We start from the raw sequence: 21,263 nt of genomic DNA on the forward strand, positions 1-21,263 counted from the left end.
AGAGAGAGAGAGAGAGAGAGAGAGAGAGAGAGAGAGAAGGAAGAAAGAAAAAACTCCTTTAGAATTCAGACTATTGAAGATTCAGGTTTTCCTAATCCCAGTTTTCTTGGAATGCAAGAAAGCCCTAGTTATTTTGTAGTATTCTATTTTAGTCATTCTTGTTTCCATGAAATATGAAGCACTTTTCAAACAGAATAGTTTGTAGTATTATTCATTACCAATTCACATCAGGTTGAGGTTATTATTTTTTTTTTTTGCTATCCCAGCTAAAGAAATTTCAAGAAGAGATAAAGTTTGGATCTGTTTCAAGATTCTTATTTTAAAAGGGAGGTATTTTTCAAGACCAGGTTCTCTATTCCATATGATAGAATAAATCCAACAGATATTTATTAGATACCTACTAAGTTCATGAGGCGGCCAGGTGGCACAGTGGATGCAGTGCTGGATCTTCCCAACTTCATATCTGACCTCAGACACTTACTGTGTGTCCCTGGGCAAGTCACTTTACCATGTTTGCCTCAGTTTTTTCCTCTGGAAAATAAACTGAAGAAGGAAATGGCAAACAACTCCATTATCTTTGCCAGGAAAACCCCAAATGGGATCATGAAGAGTTGGACATAACTGAAACAATTGAACGATTAAAAAAAAATGCATGGTTTAGTTTGAGATGCTTTAGATATAAAGATTAGTTGACATACATTTCCTGCCTTCAAGACATTACAAGAATCCCCCAAAGGAGACAATACATATAAAGCATTTTACAAAACAAAATACTATATCATCATCATTATTATAAGCTCAGCTTATTTGCTTTCACTTGCAGGAAGATTTTTTTCTTACTCCTGATTATTAGTGCCACCTTATTTCTTAGATTATTAGATAGATAAATAAATAGATCAGATATATAGATTTACCTGTTTATATTTTATGTACCCATTCCCCACCTCCAGCAGAATGTAATCTCCTTGATATCAGGGACTGGTGTTTGTTTCATTTTTATATTCCTGGCACCTGGAACAATGCCTTGCAGATGGTATTAACAATAAATACTGATTTGTTTATATTATTAAAACAGATAACAGCAATTCAAATATAAATTAGAATAAAATGCATAGAAATCCAACACACACACATATACCTGTATATATAAGTTAATATATATTCAATATTTTGTATATATATATATGTATATGTATATCCATAAAGTCTTAAAATCATAGTTTTGAGAAATCATGAAAACATGTGCCAAATTGAGAAAAGACAGACTTTTTATTTCTGTATTATGACTTTCATTCCATACTTAATCCTAAATTTCTTCAGTCATTCTATTCCTTTTCATTTTTATGTTAAGGCAAGAAGTGTCCTTGGCCTTTTAGAAGGTTAGTTATTATACCTGTGCTCTTGATAATATCCTTCTGACAACTTCTGCCCCTCACTACATTTGTTGGCATTCTTTCTCAGTTACCTTTAATCACTTCCTCTTCACTGATTCCTTCTTCCTAAACTCTGGCCTCCCCCATTTTAAGAAAACTTGCCCTTAATATATCATCTGGCTACCATGCAATTTCTCTTCTCCCTTTCATAGCCAAACTTTTCTGAAAATATTTATGCAACCCGCTGCTTCTCCTTTCTCATTATTCCTTAGATCTCTATAATCTGGTTTCCTTTTTCCAGCATTCTACTAACACTATCTTCAAGCAAACACTGTGACTTCTTTTTCATCAAATCCAATAGAATTGTCTCTGTCTTCATCTTCCCTGACTCTTTCACAGCATTTGATACTATTGACTGATTTTCAAATTCTCAACACATAGTACCTAATATATGCTTAATTGGTTGATTGATTCTGAGGCACAGTTTCCTCTGCTTTGTCTCATTTTCTCTGTATTCTTTACTAGCTATTCCTCCTTTCCCCACTCCCCAAAGTTCACATTCCTCAGGATCCAATCCTTCATGTCTTTCTGGAAATAGCTGGTGGTGCAATAGACATAATTCTGAGCATGGAGTTAGGAAGATGAGTTCAAAATCAGCCGCAGACAATAATGAGCTGTGTGATACTGGGCAAGTCACTTAATGGCTTTTTGCCCCAGTTTCCTAAAACATAAAATGTAGATAATAATAGCACCTACCTCACAAAGTGGTTGTGAGAATGAAATGAGATAATATTTGTTTAAAAAACAATAGCACTTAGCACAGTGACTGGCACATAATGGGTGCTATATAAATGTTTATTCCCCTTTCCTTTCTAAATAAACTCTCTCCTCTAGTAATCCCATTCAATTCCATAACTATAGCTATTGACTCATTCCTTCTGGATGAGGCTTAAATCTATAGCTACAGCCCTGCCTGACTTTTTTTTTGCCATGCTCCAATACCACAGAACAAACTGCCAACTACATATCCGCCCCTATACCTAGATATCTAAGTAGCACTAAAAATTCAACAATACCAGAATGAAATGTATTATCTTTTCTTTTTTCTTTAATTCCTTAGTATTGTCTCCCAGTTATATGTAAAAACAATTTTTAACATGCACTTTTCAAATTTTGAGTATGAAATTATGTCCCCAACTCCCCTCTCCCCCACATGGAGAAGGCACGTTATTTGGTACAGTTATACATGTGTAGTCATGTAAAACATTTCCATAGTTGTTATGTTGTGAAAGAAAACAGATCTTGCCCTGCCCCCCCCCAAAAAAACAATTCTCATGAAAAATAAAGTAAGGAAAGTATGCTTCAATCTGTATTCAGATTCAGTACATAAATTCTTTCTCTAGAGATGGATAGCATTTTTCACCATAAGTTCTTCAGAGTTGTCTTGGATCATTGTATTGCTGAAAACAGCTAGATCATTCACAGCTGATCATTTTATAGTATGTTTCACTTTGCATTAACTCACATAGGTCCAGGTTTTTCTGAGAGCTTCTTGCTCATCATTTCTTATAGCACAATAGTATCCTATCATAATCACATACCACAATTGGTTCAGCCATTCCCCAATTGATGTATATCCCCTCAATTTCCCATTCTTTGTCCCCAGAAAAGAGCTGCTATAAATAATTTTGTACATATAGGTAATATAGGTACTTTCTGTTGTTTGTTTTTTTTGTTTGTTTGTTTGTTTTTTATTTCTTTTTGGGATACAGACCTAGTAGTGGTATTGCTAGGTCAAAGGATATGCAGGGTTTTGTAGCCCTTTAGGCATAATTCCAAATTGCTTTACAGAATGGTTGAATCAGTTCACAACTCTACCAACAGTATATTAATGTCTCATTTTTTCCCACATCCCCTCCAACATTTGTCATTTTCCTTTTCTATCCTATTAGTCATTCTAGTAGGTATGAGATAATACCTCAGGATTGTTTTAATATGCATTTCTCCAATCAATAGTTAGTTAGAACATTTTTTTTCATATGGCTACAGTTAGCTTTGATTACTTCATCTGAAAACTGTTCAAATCTTTTGATCATTTATCAGTTGGGGAATGGCTCTTATTTTTTATGAATTTCAGTCAGTTCTCTATATGTTTAAGAAATGAGGACTTTATCAGAGAAACTTGCTTCATTTTTTTCACAATTACTATTGCTAACTGTATTTCCCTCCTTCTTATGTGCCCCCCTTTTATTCTATTCTCTCTTTTCACCCTGTCCCTCCTCAAAAGTGCTTTGCTTCTGATTACCTCTTTCTCCAATCTGCCCTCCCTTCTATCACCCCCACTTCTCTTCTCTTTCCTGTAGGGTAAGATAGATTTCTATACCCAATTAAGTGTGCATGTTAATCCCTCTTTGAGCCAGTTCTGATGAGGGTAAGGTTCACTCATTCCTGCTTACCTCCTGCCTCTTCCCTTCCAGTATAAAAACTTTTTCTTGCCTCTTCTTTGTGAGATAATTTACCCCATTCTACTTCTCCCTTTCCCTTTCTCCCAGCACATTCCTCTCTCATCCCTTAATTTTTTTTTTAGATATTATCCCTTCATATTCAACTCACACATGTGCCCTATGTCTATATATACTCCTTCTAACTGCCCTAATAATGAGAAAGTTCTTTTCAGTTAAAAGTATCATCTTCCCATGTAAGAATGTAAACAGTTTAACCTTATGAAGTCCCTTATAATTTCCCTTTCTTGTTTATCTTTTTATGTTTCTCTTGAACCTTGTATTTGAAAGTCAAATTTTCTATTCAGGTCTGGTCTTTTCATCAAGAACACTTGAAAGACCTGTATTTCATTGGATTTTCATTTTTCCCCCTAAAGGATTATACTTAGTTTTGCTGGGTAGATGACTCTTGTTTGTAATGCTAGCTCCTTTGCCCTTCAGAATATCATATTCCAAGCCCTCCCATGCTTTAGTGTAGAAGCTGCTAAAGTTTGTGTTATCCTGACTGTGGCCCTACCTTACTTAAATTGTTTCATTCTGGCTGCTTGCAATATTCTCTCCTTCACCTGGGAGTTCTGGAATTTGACCATAATATTCCTAGGAGTTTTCATTTTAGGATCTCTTTCAGGAGGTGATTGGTGGATTCGTTCAATTTCTATTTTACTCCCTGGTTCTAGAATATCAGGGCAATTTTCCTTGATAATTCCTTGAAAGATGATGTCTAGGCCACTTTTTTTTATCATGACTTTCAGGTAGTCCAATAATCTTTGAATTATCTCTCCTGGATCTATTTTCCAGGTCAGTTGTTTTTCCAATGAGATATTTCACATTGTCTTCTATTTTTTCATTCTTTTGTTTTTGTTTTATTTTTTCTTGATTTATCATAAAATTATTAGCTTTCATTTGCTCCATTCTAATTTTTAAGGAAATATTTTCTTTAATGAGCTTTTGTATCTCCTTTTTCATTTATCCAATTCTATTTTTAAGGAGTTTTTTTTTTCTTCAATGAATTTTCATGCCTCTTTTTCTATTTGGCCAATTCTGCATTTTAAGGCATTCTTCTCCTCATTAGCTTACTGCACCTCTTTTACCATTTGGCCAAGCCTGCTTTTTAAGGTATTGTTTTCTTCAATTTTTTTTTTCTATCTACTTTACCAAGCAGTAGAATCATTTTTCATTATTTGCTTGCCCCACTCTCATTTTTCTCCCCAATTTTTCCTCTACCTCTCTAACCAGCCAAACTGGACCATTCACCATTACTCCACATCCCTCAAATTTCACTGTCTATGTGCCATTAATCACACTACTTCCTATGTGTAAATTACCCTACTAACTTTACCTGTTGAAATACTAACCTTCCTTTACTGTTGAGTTCAAATGTTTATCTTCTCCAAAAAAGTATTCCTTGATTTTCCCCCCCTTTAATCAGTAATGATCTTTTAGTAATAATGTAATAATCATTTCCTTCTCAGACTGTTTATGTATGTATATATGTATGGAAGTATGTATATATGTATATGTATACATCCACACATAGATACATATACACCTATTCAGACTATTGTATATAATATATATCATAAACATATATGCATACATTCATACATACATATAAATACACACCTCATACCTTTTGAAGAGTGGCACATGGGCAGGAAGGAATAGATTTTTTATTTCATTGCATGAGGAAATTTTAAGCAATAAAATTCCCTCTACCAACAAATATCTGTAATTTATAGTCTTAGGAGATTGCCTGGGGACACTGAGAGGTAATGTGATTTTCCAGGTTCATAGTCAATACTTACACCTAGGTCTTCCTGACTCCTAACCTAACTCTCCACTCTACAATAGTGACTTTAATATGGCCTTGGTACATTTTATTTTGTATTATATGTGTGTTTATGTGTGATATTTTCCACCTGGATTGTAAGCTCCACGAGGCCATAAGTTCTGCCTTCTTCAGTTTCCTTTATTTCTTCAGAACCCAGCTTAAGGATGCATATATGGTAATCATGTAATTGATCCTTATTAAATTGGGCCTTGCTTGAGAGAAATACTTCCCATTCAATTGTTTCCCTCATCTTTTCATACAAAGCACACACCTTCTCCCCCTGCCCTGCCCTCAAGATGCTATTTAACAGAAGTCCATTTCTTATATGGCATAACCAGCCCATGTTTTCCAATTTAACTCCACACACATACCTTGGCTTATGATTAATTAATATATTCTCCAGTTTTTATCAGGCCAAAGAGAAATTTAAAAAAGAGCTGAAGAATGAAGAGTGTCTGTACAGTGACTTGTCTGTACTAGCTTCTGACTTGCCATATTTTCCACCAGAGGAAGAGGAGGACAACGTGGAAGATGGGATTCATCTGGTTATCTGTGTCCATGGGCTGGATGGTAAGGTCTAAAGAAAAAGCCTTGTCATGGTTCTTAATGACCACAATCCAGATTAAGGTAGAGATTTACAATTTATAAAGCATTTTCCTCAAAACTACCCCATAAACTAGATAAAATGAGTAGTATTTATTAGTAATATTTTACAAGGGAGGAAACTGTGGCCCTCAGAGGCAAGGCGTTTGTCCTAGGTCACACAGCTAATTAGTGTCAAGAGTTAGGACTGGCTTTCTTCTCCACCCCTAGAGTTCTTTCCATGATCCAATACTGCTTCCTGCCTTTGGTACTATAGACACCCAAGGACACGAATATGAAGTCAACTCCAATCATGAAAACCAGAGCTTAGCAAACAGGCAAAGTATCAACTGATGATCTGCTTGAGAAAAGCTCTCTTCATTTCAGAAAAGGAACATCCAAGGATAATTTTTCCTGGTTAACTTAATGATTTTTATATCATTATATCACCTTTATAACGTGGCTTTGGCAAAATCATACTGTTTCTCTGGGCTTCATTTTACTTGGTTGTAAAATTAGAGTCTGGAACTCCTTATCTCCTGTTCTCCCTTTCTCTGTCTCCTGCATCTGTTTCTCTCTTTCTTTGTCTCCTCCTCTATGTTGCCCCCTCCCTTCTTCTCCCCACCAATCCCTTCCTCTCCCTTCTCCTCTCCTGTCCTTTCTTCTCCTCTCATCTCTTCTCCCCTCATATGCATCTCTCTCTCTCTCTCTCTCAGTCTCTTTGTCTCTGTTTCACTGTTTCTCTGTCTCTGACTTTGTCTCTCTCTCTCTCTGTCTCCTTCTCTCTCTGTCTCTCTATATCTGTCACTCTCTTCTCTATCTCTCTGTCTCTATCTGTGTGTGTGTGTGTGTGTGTGTGTGTGTGTGTGTGTGTGTGTCCCTCTCTCCGTCCTCTCATTTCTCTGCTGTATTCTCTTTCTCTTTTTAGAGACTGGGGCACCCTATTTTACTCAGATTGGAAGTAGAGAGACTACTCTCAGAGCCAGTCCCACTCTGATAAGCATTGGAACTTGGCCCTATTCAGTTTCAATCCTGGGCTTCTTTGCCTCTCTTTAGGCAACCAGGCGGGCTACTACCACTCTCTCCCCTCCTGGAGAATCACCATATTAATACTAAACTTTTTTGCAGACACTAGATCAGCATAGCCCTACTGCAGTAAAGAACTCTAGGTCTTGAGATCCCCCAGTCTTAGCATCCACAGTAATAGCGATTATAGATATGTACCACAAAAACCAATGGAACCTGTCAAGTTATAAAATTCTATAAATGTTCTGGGGCATTTTCAATGATCTCTTCAAAGCCTGGGAACAGACAAAAATTAAGCTCAAATCAAATACAGAAATATTCAGTTCTGAAGCTTCAGTTTCCAAATCTGTAAATAGTGATAATACTTGCACTAAGGTGGAAACTGGGGTGCTGAGGGAAAAAAATACTTTGTGAACTGCAAAGGGCCAAAGGGATATGACCTGCTGCTGCTTAGAATTGGAAGTGGACAGGAAGAGACAATGAATCACACAGTTCTCTATGTCAGACAGCAAAATACCCCATTGGCCCAGAACAGCTGAGAGGAAAAAAAATAATAATTTCTAGCATTTTATAGCACTTTGCACATTCCTATTCAGCAAAGATATTAAATACTTTTAATATGTTTGAGGGAGATAATAAAGAAAAATAGTGTCAGGGGACTAGGAGGAGGTAGTGAGGCAGAATATGAGAACATTCTTAAATACATGTTTTTTCTGCATATCCATTTTTCAGATGCCTTATGTGTTTAATGAATAGTCTCTTTTTTTAAAATTTAAAATTAAAGAACAATAAAGAAAAACAACTTGCTTTTCTTCTTTTGAAATTTATTTATGGGATCTGGGGGCATATATCCTTTCCAGGTAACAGCGCAGACCTCCGCCTGGTAAAGACATTTATTGAACTGGGCCTTCCTGGAGGAAAATTGGACTTCTTGATGTCTGAGAGGAATCAGGTAGGATGGTCAGAGTGATAAGATGATGAAGAGAATGGTTAGTCAGCCGTTCAGTCAGGCAGCAAGAGTTTGTTAAGAGGTTACTTTTCTCAGGCACCATGCTAAGTCCTGGGGGTACAAAGAAAGACAAAAATAAATCCCAGCTCTCAAGAAGCTCAGTGTCTGATGGGGGAGGCAACATGCAAACAAATGTATATAAACAAAATATGGACTGGGTAAATTGGAGATAACATAAGCAATTTACAACTAACATTTCTATAGCATTTTAAGATAGAGGAACTTTATATTTTCCTTTGGGTCAGTCTTGAGAGAAAGGTAGTACAAATATTATTCTGCCCATTTTATAAATTAGGAATGTCAAGGACCTGCGACTTTTGCTACAGCCATGGGCCAGATATGGATATGGAATCTTTCATTAGTAGTATATTCAAAGGAAGCACCAGATAGCTGAACATATCAGTCAGTACCATTCATTAAGTTCCTGTTATTTACCAGGCACTGTGCCAAGCACTTGGAGATACAAAGAAAATGGAAGTCAGTCCCTTTTCTAAAGACTCTCACAGTCTAATGGGAGAGATAATAGGCAAAAAACTACACATAAACATGCTATATACAGCATAAATGGGAAATAACCCCCGGAAGGAAGACACTAGAATTAAGAGAGATAATTAATGTGGTAACTTGTGCATCACAGGCTAATTCCCTTGTTCTTGTGGATGTGTTGGGTCCCTGTACTGACTACATCTGCAGAACTGGGTAGACATGTCAGGTGGCAACCCCCCAGTGGCCATTGTCTTCTATTTTTTCATTCTTTTGGTTTTGTTTTATTGTTTCTTGATTTCTCATAAAGTCATTGACTTCCATTTGTTCAATTCTAATTTTTTAAGGACCATGCCTTAAACCCAATTCACTCTGGCTCTCATTGATTGACTAACAATAGGTCCCAGTCCAAGCTCCACTTAGTTGGCCCTCATACCTCAGAGCGAATGTAAACAGTAATTGTTTCTGTTTTGTCCAGAAACTCTGAGGGTCTTCCCCTCCCAGATTGATTTTTTTTATTAGGTAAAAAGGGGCTCATTTCTTAGCTAGCCTTAATCACTGAATGGGCATTACCTCAGTCAAAATGAAAACTCAGAAAGACCTTAGCTTTAAAAAGCTAAGGTCTCCCACTGCATCCAGGGCCATCTCCAGTCATCCTGATCTATGTCTTGCCACTGAACCCAGATGGCTCCAGAAGAGAATGTGAGGCTGGGGACTTTGCACAGCCCTCTCTCACTTACATCCAATTCACTTGCAAGTCAAGGCATCACCTTGTAGAGGACATGGTCCTCTTTAAGAATGAAGGACAAACAACAACAACAATTAAGTGCCTATTATGTGCCAGGCACTGTCCAAAGCTCTGGGAAAATGAAGGGTAGAAGACAATTCTTGCCTTCAAGGAGCTCAGAGTCTAATGGAGATAACATGGTAACAACTATGTAACAAACAGACAATGAACAGGATAAACAAAATAGCCAACAGATGAAAGACACAGGAATTAACAGAGATGAAAAAAAGTTTCCTATAGAAGGCAGGATTTTAGCTAGTACTTAAACAAAGCAAGGAAAATGAGGAAGCAGAGACAAATCAATCAAAAAACATTTATTAAGTACCTACTATGTTCCAGGCACTTTACTGATTGCTGGGGATACAAAAAGAGGCAAAAGACAGACTCTGCCCTCAAGGAGCTTACAATCTAACAATCTAATGGGGAAGACAACATGCCAACAAATATATGCAAAGCAAACTATATAAGGGATAAATAGGAAATAATTACAAGAGGGAAGGCACTGGAATTAAAAGAGAGGTGGGAGAGCATTCCATCCTTGAGGGACAGTCATTGAAAATGCCCAGAGCTAAAAGATGGAATGTCTTGTTCAAAGAACAGCAAGAAAGCCAGTGTCATTGGACTGCAGTGTGTGTGTGTGTGTGTGTGTGTGTGTGTATCGGGGGCTGGAGCAGGGGGTAGTGATATAAGGTGTAAGAAGATAGTAAAGGCAGGAATTAAAGCTAAATATTGCTATTTCCTTCAATTCTTAAATGTCATGAACTACAGATTCATCGCCATTATACTTATTGATAAATGAGAAGATGACCTATGAGCACTAGCTGATGGGACATTGGATTTCTAGCCTGGAGGATAGACCTAGGGGAAAACACGGGTAGGGTCATGATCATTCTCTTTACATACATGCAGGGCTGTAATGTGGAAAAAGACTAGACTATTTTCTGCTTGGCGTGAGAGTACAGAACCAGCAGCAGTAGAAAAGAGGGGCAAAAAGTCAAATCTGGTCTTGATGCAGGAGGAAAATAACAAATAGAGTGGGCTATTTAGGAAGGTAATGTGTTCCCCCTGACTGGAGAGCTTCAAATAGAATCTGGGTGACCACTTGAGGAGGGTTTTTGTTCAGTTATGGTTTGGACCCCACCTTGAGGCCCCTTCCAACTCTGAGATTCTGTGATTCTATTATCCCACAGCAGAAACCTTATAAATTACATCTGCCTCCTGCATCTATTCATCTTGAAGAGTGCTGAGTGAATCGTCCCTAGTGGGGAATCCTTTGAGTGGGCCGACATTAGCAAGGCATGTTGACTCACGAAAGCATTCATTGCTAGAGGTATATTTTCCAACAGTGTCTGCATCCGTACTTGATGATAATTTCTCGCATATCTACTTAGGTTGGAAATTGATTCTGATTCCCATTGGAGCAACAAACCCACATCTTTAAACAAGATGATTAACTGGGGATTCTAGAAGTTAAACACTTATTTCATTCTGCCACTAATGTCAGTAATTTTGTGTAAGCTTTAAAAAAAATGTTGTAATACCTTGGTGTGGAAAGAGCAATGGATTTACAATCAGATGACTTGGGCTCAAATCTGGGTCCCTCTCTTGTCTGCCTATATGATCTTGGGCAAATTATGTTTCCTTACTGTAATATGGGGGGGGGCTGCATTAAATGATCAGAGAATCACAGAACCTCAGGAAGGAACCATAGAATCTCCTTACCTGCTTCTCACATGCAAACATGAACTCTTCTATATAATGTCCAACTAGTATTTACTTGAAGACATCTAGTGAGGCAGAGCCACAAACTACTAGGTAATCCCATTTTTGGATAGCATATAAATTATGTAGTATATATACATACATATATATGTGTGTGCATGTGTGTATGTGTATTTTTTTTAATATCACTGTTGTTTTGCACTGACTCCTCCCCCTAACTCCCGTATAACCCAACCGTTGCACAAAACAAGGATAATTAAGCAAAACAAAGGAGTACATTGGTCATGTCTGAATATATATGCCCAATTCTACACTTCTATTCCATCACTTCACATTCAATTGGTCTCATTTTCATGGCCTCCTCTGTTTTCCAATTTTTCTCCCCAGTCATGTAGAATGCAGAGACAGGAAATGTGTGTATATCTATATATACACATGCATTCATATGTACTTATATATAAAAAAGAAACACACAAAACATATATACATGTGTCTATACGTACACATATACATTTATACATAAAAAGGAAACATAAAATATACATCTATATACACATGTGTATGTATAGACACATGTATGTACACACGCATATCCCCCCTGCCTGCACCTTAAATCAAGCCTATATTTGAGCCTTTGTAACTTCTAATTATGACTTTTTATTTGGCCCTTTCAATCCAAGAACAAGTTTAATCTTGCTTTCAATGGACAGCCCCTCAAATACTTGGAAGAATGTCTCGTATCTCTCATACCGCACCCCATCTCTTCTCTAGTAAAATACTTCCAGTCTACTCATACTCCTATGAGGCAGAGAATATAAATATAATTATTCCCACTTTCCTATTTTAGAGATGAAGTGCCTGAGTCTCACAGACGTGGCGTTACTTGGCCAGGATCATAAAGTGGTAGTAAGTGGTAGACGAGTAGCTTTATCTATATTTTCCTACTTCTATTCTAGAACCCTATCCACAGTACACCATGATGTGATTGGGCAATCGCAAAAGAAATTTATGGTCTGGGGTCATGGTTCATTGTTGTAACTTCATAAGTCCCTTCTGTGCTTTCTCTTCTTTCAGAGTGACACTTTTGCTGACTTTGACACAATGACAGACCGATTGCTAGATGAGATCATTCAGCATATCCAGTTGTATAATCTGTCCATTTCTCGAATCAGGTAAAAACACACTCCAGGTGAAGAAGTAAGGAAAAGATGACTTAGATAATATTTATTTATCACTGTTTGTTGGATAGCCTGAGAGGACTGATACTGAAATGCATATTTATTGAACAAGATTCATTTCAACATTGACTAAACATCTACTATGTTCATGGCACTGTGATAGGTGCTACGCATACATGAGTATCCAGATCTAAGGAGATCACAGTCTAATGAAGTCATTTCCTTTGGTTTTTCCAAACAGCTTTATTGGCCATTCCCTTGGCAACATCATCATCCGATCAGTATTGACTCGGCCTCGTTTTCGGTATTACCTCAACAAGCTACATACCTTTCTTTCTCTCTCTGGGCCGCACTTGGGGACACTGTACAACAATAGTACTCTTGTTAGTACAGGTAAACCTTTACTTAGCCATATCCCTTTTCAATTCAGTACTGACTCCATCCCCTATCTGTTAGGGCCTGCCAATTCTCTTATTCCCTTGAAGTAGACTTCACAAGCACACAATTACTTCCATGTGCCATGATGAGATATTAGAGGAAGACTTGGACTCAGGTAGTCTGGATTAATTTCCTGCCTAGAAATCTTAATAAACAAACAAATATGTAAATAAATAAATAAAATAATAGATGTCATTTACACAGGCCTTTAAGGTTTGCAAAGCACTTTACAAATATTATCTTATTTGATCTTCACAATAACCTTGGAGGTAGGTGCTATTATTATCTCCATTTTATAGATGAAAGAATAAGCTGCATAACCATGGACAATTACTTAAAACTGCCCCACACCCTGTCTCTCCCCCCAATTTCTTCATCTATAAAATGGATATGATAATATGTGTACTACTTACCATTCATGATTGTTGCTTGGAAGGGGCTTTGAAATTCTTAAAAAAAAAATGTTATAGATGTATGAAGGTGTTGCCCCTTTTCTCACAACTGCTCTAATAACTAGCATTTATATAATACTATAATGTCTGCAAAATGTTTTTGCATATTTTTTCCTTTGATTTTTATCACATTTGCTATCTTATTTGAGCCCTGTAAGAGGATATTGCAGTTTCACATCTATGTAAATCAAACTCTTGAGAGGTTAGAAGATTTGGCCAAGAATGGGGAGGGCTCAGTGGTATAGTAGATAGTGATTTGAACTGGGAGCCAGAAAACCGGAGTTCAAAGCCTGCCTCAGACATTTATTAGCAAATTCAAAGTCAAAAGAACACTAGTTCCACAATCAGAGTTGGTATAAAGATCTTAGCTTTGAAACTTATTACTCCTTTGTCCTTACATATCCCTGTACTTAACCACTCTGTACTTCAACTTCCTCATCTTTAGAAAGAGAAGGTTGGACTGAATGAGTCCCTTCTAACTCTAGATTTATGAAGCTAGTAAGCTTTCCATTTGCCTTTTACTCCTGCAAAGCAAAATAATGACCTCTGAACATAAGGGGCATTTCCAGTGTCCCTCACCCCTTATGTTATGGGTAAGACCATAGAGAATGCAAAGAAATGAATTCTTGATCCTGTTTCTGTTTTACTAGGTTTGTGGCTAATGCAAAAGCTGAAGAAATCTGGGTCCCTTTTACAGCTGACCTTCAGAGACAACACAGATTTGCGCAAATGTTTCCTGTACCAACTGAGTCAAAAGACAGGTGGGCTGCTTTGTTATATATGTCTGAGGAGGAGAATTAGAAGGAAGCTGAGGCCATGGAAGTGAAACCAAATGAAACATGCCACTTGCTTCTCATTAAAAAAAGAATGGAATAGATGTGTGGAGATTCACACATGACCGATGTGCTCATTTGTTTTGCTAGATCATCCTTGTTTCTTGTAAGGGGCAGGATATGAGGCAGTAAGAGAGAAAAGTCAATGCAAAAAGGTAGTGATATTAAAAAAAGAAAAATAATAATAATAACATATAAAACAAGAAAAAGTAAATAAGAAGTGGTCCTAATGGTTCAATGGATTAAAAAAAGGAATGAATGAAAAAGCATTTAATAAGCCCTATGTAATAGGGAAAAGGAACAAGAATTTATTAAGTGCCTGCTATGTTTTAGACATTGTGCTAAACACTCTACAAATATCTCATTTAACAAGTACTTGCTAAATATTAATGATAAAAATAAAGGAGAGAGACCCTCAAGAAGTTTATTTTCCAATAGAGTGAGACACACATACAGGGGTGTGGTAGACAGGGGAAACAAGTGCTAAACTAATGTTTAGATTTGAGAAGTCCCAAGGGTGGTGAGTAGAGCCATAGGGGAATTTCTTGACATGTCATTTGCAGTAACAGTGGCAATATTAAATTAATTACATTTCCAGAGCTAGAAAGTGTATATGTGTTGGGGTCAGGATATAGGGTCCATGTATGGTGACAAGTAAGAATGCAGGAAGAAGATGGCTGGACTAGAATGCAAAGCAAGGCTGTAGATAGCAAGGTCTCCAGATGGAAAGTTCCATAGTTGAGATGTTTTAAGTCCCAATTCATGAGGTCTCTGGTTCAGAGAATATAGTGGCATACAAGAGTAGTTTGCAAAGAGATAGCTATAATGGAAATGTCCAGGATTGAAATCATCTTCTTATAAATAGAATAACAGAAAAAATTAACTACCATCTAACATTAAGTCCTCCATGAAGTCTTCCTTGATTCTACTTCTCAGTAATCATAGACCCCAGACCTCACAAAATATATGGTTGTGCTGTACCTCTCTAAAGGTATGTTTTATTTTGTTATTTTTTTTTATCAAGTTTTATTTTATATGAGGCAGCTAGGCGGCTCAATGGATAGAATTCTGGTCCTAGAGTCAGGAAGCCCTGAGTTCAAATCTGGCCTTAGACACTTTCTACCTGTGTGACCCTGTACAAGTCTTTTAATCTCTGTCTTAGTTTCCTCATCTGTAAAATGGGGATAATAATAGCACCAACCTTCCAGGGTTATTGTAAGTTATCAAATGAGGTTTTATAAATAGCACTCATTACCATGCCTGGCCAATAGGAGGTGCTATATAAATGCTAACTATTAGTATTAGTTTTAGCATTAGGTACACGCAGTTATTTACATCAGTATCTTTATTCCTGTACTGCCTTTAAACTAACATGATAATGAACACAACTTAGTAGTAGTATCTCACCTGGTACTTGAAACAACATATACTATTCAATAGACATTCAATAGATACTTTTGAAATTGAATTCGGTCCCTTGGGTCATATCCTAGCATAATATACAAGCCAACACTCTAGAAAAACATGCTTTCCAAAGGTGTAATGGGAACGGGAGTTCTGAAAGACACAAGAGGTGTTGTTCTCCCTCCCTTCTCTTTTGCCATGGGAAAATAAGAAGCCTCTTCAGGGAGGGTAGGGTGTGAGGATGCAAAATAAGCCCTCATATTTGAGAACTGCTTCTATGATAGTGGACACCTCCAACCCTTCAGGCTTCTGAGTACCTTCCCCCTCACTATACTATGAATAACTCAGGGAACAGTGAGGACTTTTTTCTCTAAAGTCCAAACCCCTTAAATATGGTAATAACATCACATAAATTCCCCAGGTTATGATTCTGCCATTGTCATGGTGTGGAGGCATCAGATTCTTAGACGAACAAAAAACATTTAATAATGCCTACTCTGTCTTTATAATCCAGAAAATGAATAGTATATGAATTTTTTATTCCTTCCTTATAAAAAAGAAAGCATATTTTCTCCCCTTTGTTCTAGGCCTTCAGTACTTTAAAAATGTTGTGTTGGTTGCTTCTCCTCAAGATCGGTACGTGCCATTTCATTCAGCAAGGATTGAAATGTGTAAAATGGCCCTCAAGGACAGGCATACAGGTAGGTTATGTCCTACAATATTGTCAGGCCTTGCTTGTTTTGAGTGCAGGAGTATGTTAAATAAAAATGATTCCAGTTGCTTGCCCTGGAACCTCCAGCTGACGACATAAGCAAAGCCTTATTATATGAGATAATAAACGATGAACTTTTGCAACAGATATGTAAAACAGGCAGCTTTATCCACTAATGCTCATAGTTTTTTATTTGCTTAAAAAAGTAGCATTTAGCATTTATATTAATTATGGAATTCCAAAAATCTCAAGAGGATCAGGTTGGTAGATGGGTCAAAGAACAGTGGAAAACTATATGAGGATAGTTTAATCTGCCACAAACAATATTACATCAGTCATAGAAGGAAGCATTTATTAAGTGCATACTGTGAGTTAAGCACTGTGCCAGGCACTGGGATTCAAACACAAAGAATGCACAATCCCTATTTGCAATGAGCTAATTTTCTAATATTGACTTGCATCTAAGACATATAAGCACAGAAGAAAAAAAGTAGCCAACCATGCAGTAAGAAAAAATAACTAATGAGCAAGCTGAGTGTTATCCGGATATCCACAAAAAAGTGGGAGAACCAAGAAAAGACCTTAGTCATGTTGGATTAAAGGCTCTTAGACAAGAATCTTGTGGAATGAGCAAATATGAAGGAATTACAGCTATTAGTTAGATTATGGGTCCATTTGAGTGTTGAAGTATAGATAAGGGATCATAAGGTTATATAATATAATCCCTTCATTTTACAGATGACAAAATCATGGGCCCAGGAAATCTAGTGGCATATTTTAAGTTATAAGGTTAATTAGATGAAGAGCTGGGATTTGAACTCAAGTTCTCTAATTTCAAGTTCAGTGTATTTCCACTACATTAGGTTATCTCTCAGTGAGATGCCTCTTCAGCAGTAATATAGAATTTTGCTATATGAACTCCTTTCTTCAGAAATGACAAATGGACCAGTGGACCAAAATCCTCTGTTTCAAACTGATACTCCTTACTATTTTGAATCTGGCCATTGACTTGTTCCATCATAACTTTTAAAGCAGCCTAGTATAATTCTAGACACTTAGTAGATGCTTCATGAGTGCTTGGTTGGTTTATAGATTGATTGAAGGAGTGGGCCCATTGTGTCGGAATTCAATGTGTCTGTGGTGCTGGAATAAGAACACTCCATATTTTTATACTGCTTCTTGATAATTTCATATCTATTTATCCATTTGATCCCACAAGAGAACCATTCTTAGTAGGGAAAGTATTATTCAAATGTATTTAGAATTTCATAAATGTGGATATTGCCTTTAGTAATACAGATTGCAGCCTATACATTCCTTGACATCCTGTGAATCTCTTGTCCATATTCACCTTTGATTTCATCACTGGTAGACCACCCAACATACTGGGGTTCTTCTATGCTTTCTTCTAAGTTCATGAAGATTGAACATGGGTCCCATACAGTAGTTATCCCTTTCCTTCTTGTCATGGGCACAATTCATCTTTTTTTTTTTTCTACTATTACATCTTTTTGATAACATCCTTCATTCCATTTCTCCTTCATCACCCTTTGATTAGTATGTGTTCCACCCTACTCAATCCTACCATCCATCTCTACATTGCCTTTCGTATGATTGTTGATTTCAGTTCTTCAGGAATCATGACATTCCATGACTTGCAGCCACACACCAATAAAAATAGAATATTGTACTAAAAAGATGGGTCTTTGTTTCAGGGAGAATCTTGAAGTTATTAAAAAGAATTTTGCAATTTCCAAAGGGAAATCAGGTCCAGGGAAAGTGTTCTTTTCATTTTATATATGTGGAAACTAAACTTTAGGGAGTTCTAGTGACTCAGCATCATTTAATTTTAGATTTAGATGTGGAAGAGTTCCAGTAGTTGGACCATCTATTTTAACCACACATTTTACTGAACAGAAAGTGAGACTAAGGGGGGTTAAGAGGTGCTTCCTCTGTATCACATTGCCTCTTGAGCCAAGATCTCATAGCTAGCAGATGATTGAATTGGTACTTGAACACAGGTGTTGCAGCTCTAACATCAGGGCTTACCTCCTGAATCAAAGGCTGGCTGTCTATCTGCTATACTATATTGCCTCTTTTATTCTCTTATTCTTGGCTAAGGTTTTGTTATACCATGTCTGACTAGCTGTTCACTCTACCTTCTTAAAACATAATGACAGCCAATCGGATTCCCAATGGTTATCCCTTGTATTGCCCAGCTGTCAACAGAATCCGAAATATGTATAGAATTTAATAGGGATATGTAAAGTTGTGTGGTGTAGAAGGAGAAGCAGTAATCTTGAAGTAAAAATGCTTGGGTTCAAGTCCTGATTCCTGAGTTCAATAGCTATGTGAAGTTAAAAAAATGTCTTTACCTCTCTAAGCTTGAGCTTTCCTCATTTCTAAAATAATCACAACTCTACCATGCTACCTTCAAGGTAGGGTAGTTGTGAGTAATGTACTTTGTAAGAGAAGTGAGCAGAACTAGGAGAACATTATACACAGTAACAACAATATTGTAAGGATATTCAAAGGTGAAAGACTTACTTGCTCTGATGAATACAATGATCCACAACAATACCAAAGGAGTCATGATGAGAAATGCTATCCGCTCCAGAGAGAGAACTGATGCACTCTGAGCACAGATTGAAGCATATTATTTTTCTCCTTCAATGTGGCTAATGTGAAAATATTTTGGATGATTTCATATGTATCATATTTCTTGACATCTCTATGGGTGGCAGATGGGGCAGAAAGCAGGAGATATTTTGGAACTGAAAATAAAAATAAAAAAATTTAAAAATATTTAAAAAGAAACATGCTTTGTAGAACTTACAGTTCTAGAGCAAGGGATGTAAACTACAACTACATACATACATACATACATACATCCATACATACAATCTATATATTTGGTAACTATATTTTAATATGATTTCCTTTGTAATCCTGTATATTTCCTGGTGTGCTAAAAAAGAATCATTAAATAGGTGTGTAGGCCAAAGGGGTCCATTACACAAAAAGTTTTAGGGACCCTGTTCAAGAGTTACTGATTTCACCTATGTTAAAAGTTGACTGAAGCACTTTTAGTACAAGTAGAAAATTATTAAGCAGTTACTGCTATATTGTGAATGACCTCTTCTTCTACCCAATTTTCAGGTCCAGTTTATGTTGAGATGATCAACAACCTTCTCCAACCTCTGGTTGAGGCCAAGGATTGCACTGTAATTCGACACAACGTATTCCATGCTCTGCCCAACACTGCCAATGCCCTGATTGGCCGAGCTGCCCATATAGCTGTGCTGGATTCTGAACTGTTCCTGGAGAAATTTTTCCTGGTCACAGGACTCAACTACTTCAAATAATGGCTTTAGGGGACTCAATTAGGGCCCTGTGTAATACCCCAAAAAGCAACCAGTGCACTTTTTTCAGTATCATCGAGACCCTTAGCTGAAACATACAGCTTTTTAGACGGGAGGCCCATGGTAAACATTGAAATAGGAGCCCCATTTGCATTTTAGGTGGAAAGTGGAAAGGACAAGGCCATACGGGAATGGTTACAGATGTTGAAGCTGCTCCTATGTCGGTTTTGGAAAGCCAAGCAAACCATCATTTACCAAATTGTAGGTTATCATTTGCCTGGTGACCTGAAGTCACATTCCAAATACTTCACAAGAATAAGAAGAAAAATAAACAAGTGTTGGGAGAGAGGTGATGGGACCAGTGTCATAATCTTAATAGCATAGAACAATGGCTTCCTCCCCTGTTTAACTCAATTTGTCCAAAGCATTACCAGCTTGAGTGTTTGTCAGTTGACATAAGTTCATAGAAACATTTCAGAACTCAGGTTAAAACCTCTTTTTGTGTGTGTAGAACTGGAGATTATTTATGTGCAAAGAATCCTTTATAAATTCTTTTGTGCCATCTCTGTTTAAAAAAAAAATGTGATTTCCATTCCATTCATTCCTTTTCATACATGGTTAAAGGGGTATTCTTAAAAAAACAAACAAACAAAAAAAACACTTTTTTTTGGTGGGGATGGGAACATGAGGGAGGGTAGGGAATAAGGTAGTTCATCATTGATCCTAAGTATCCTGCAAGTAAAAATACCCATGAAGAGGAGTATATCAGGCCAGTTGGTCCAGGTACCTTTTTTCTGGATCCCTACTTAAGTTGCTGGTCTAAATCATACTTTTGTCATTGGTGATGTTTACATCTTTGTTTTCAGTCAGGGATATTTACTTACAAGAAATTGGAATCACTATACTCAAAGTAGAGCCTACTATACATTGGTTGGATGGCACTATTGGAATCATCCAAAGAAATGCCAACTTACCACCTAATGCTACTGGGAAGAAATGAAAAAAAAAAAAGGGAAGGACCATTAAAATGGCCAACTGCTCCTCCTTCATAAAGGAACAAAAGCATCCAAATTGAGGGATGAAGAATTGAAATCTTAACCCAATTACAATGAGCATACCCTACAGCGTCATCTTGCCTTCAGAAAAGTACTAAAAACTCAGATGACAACAGATAAGGAGATGGCAAAGTGACAAGATGAGTTCAGAGCAGACAGCAATGCACTGGGTCTCAGAAGACCCCGATTCAAGTCTTAATTCTACTACTTATTAGCTGGATGATCATAGGCAAGTCACTCAACCTCTATGAGCTTTAGCTTCCTTATCTTTCAAATAAGGACTTTTGACTAGAATGGCTTGAAGCTCCTTGCCAGCTCAAAAACACTTTGAGGACAGGGGTCATTTCAACAAGAAAGGAAATTTCAAACATCATTGGTTTGGTCTTTCTCCCAGTAAAGAACTGAGAATACTGAATGCTGGCTAAATGTGTGGCTTTAAAATAGAGTTAAATGGAAGTAATTAAAAGCCCATGACAGAGGATATTTCTTATGGAAGCCGATGGAGATCAAAGGCT

At 37.1% G+C, this 21,263-nt stretch overlaps 1 protein-coding gene across 1 annotated transcript in view; it reads left to right on the forward strand.

Annotated features, from left to right (window-relative positions):
* Positions 1-20,219, forward strand: part of FAM135B (family with sequence similarity 135 member B) — a 312,399-nt gene extending 292,180 nt beyond the window's left edge. Inside the window, exons 13-19 of the mRNA XM_027845146.1 lie at positions 6,109-6,275; positions 8,174-8,265; positions 12,389-12,486; positions 12,734-12,885; positions 14,033-14,143; positions 16,207-16,320; positions 19,491-20,219. Of these exons, the coding sequence (XP_027700947.1) occupies positions 6,109-6,275; positions 8,174-8,265; positions 12,389-12,486; positions 12,734-12,885; positions 14,033-14,143; positions 16,207-16,320; positions 19,491-19,696 (940 nt within the window). The 3' untranslated portion in view covers positions 19,697-20,219. The remainder of the gene's footprint in view (positions 1-6,108; positions 6,276-8,173; positions 8,266-12,388; positions 12,487-12,733; positions 12,886-14,032; positions 14,144-16,206; positions 16,321-19,490) is intronic.
* Positions 20,220-21,263: the final 1,044 nt, after the last annotated feature.

The sequence above is a fragment of the Vombatus ursinus genome, unplaced genomic scaffold (assembly GCF_900497805.2).
Source record: "Vombatus ursinus unplaced genomic scaffold, bare-nosed wombat genome assembly UNPS02005236.1, whole genome shotgun sequence".
Lineage (NCBI taxonomy): Eukaryota > Metazoa > Chordata > Mammalia > Diprotodontia > Vombatidae > Vombatus > Vombatus ursinus.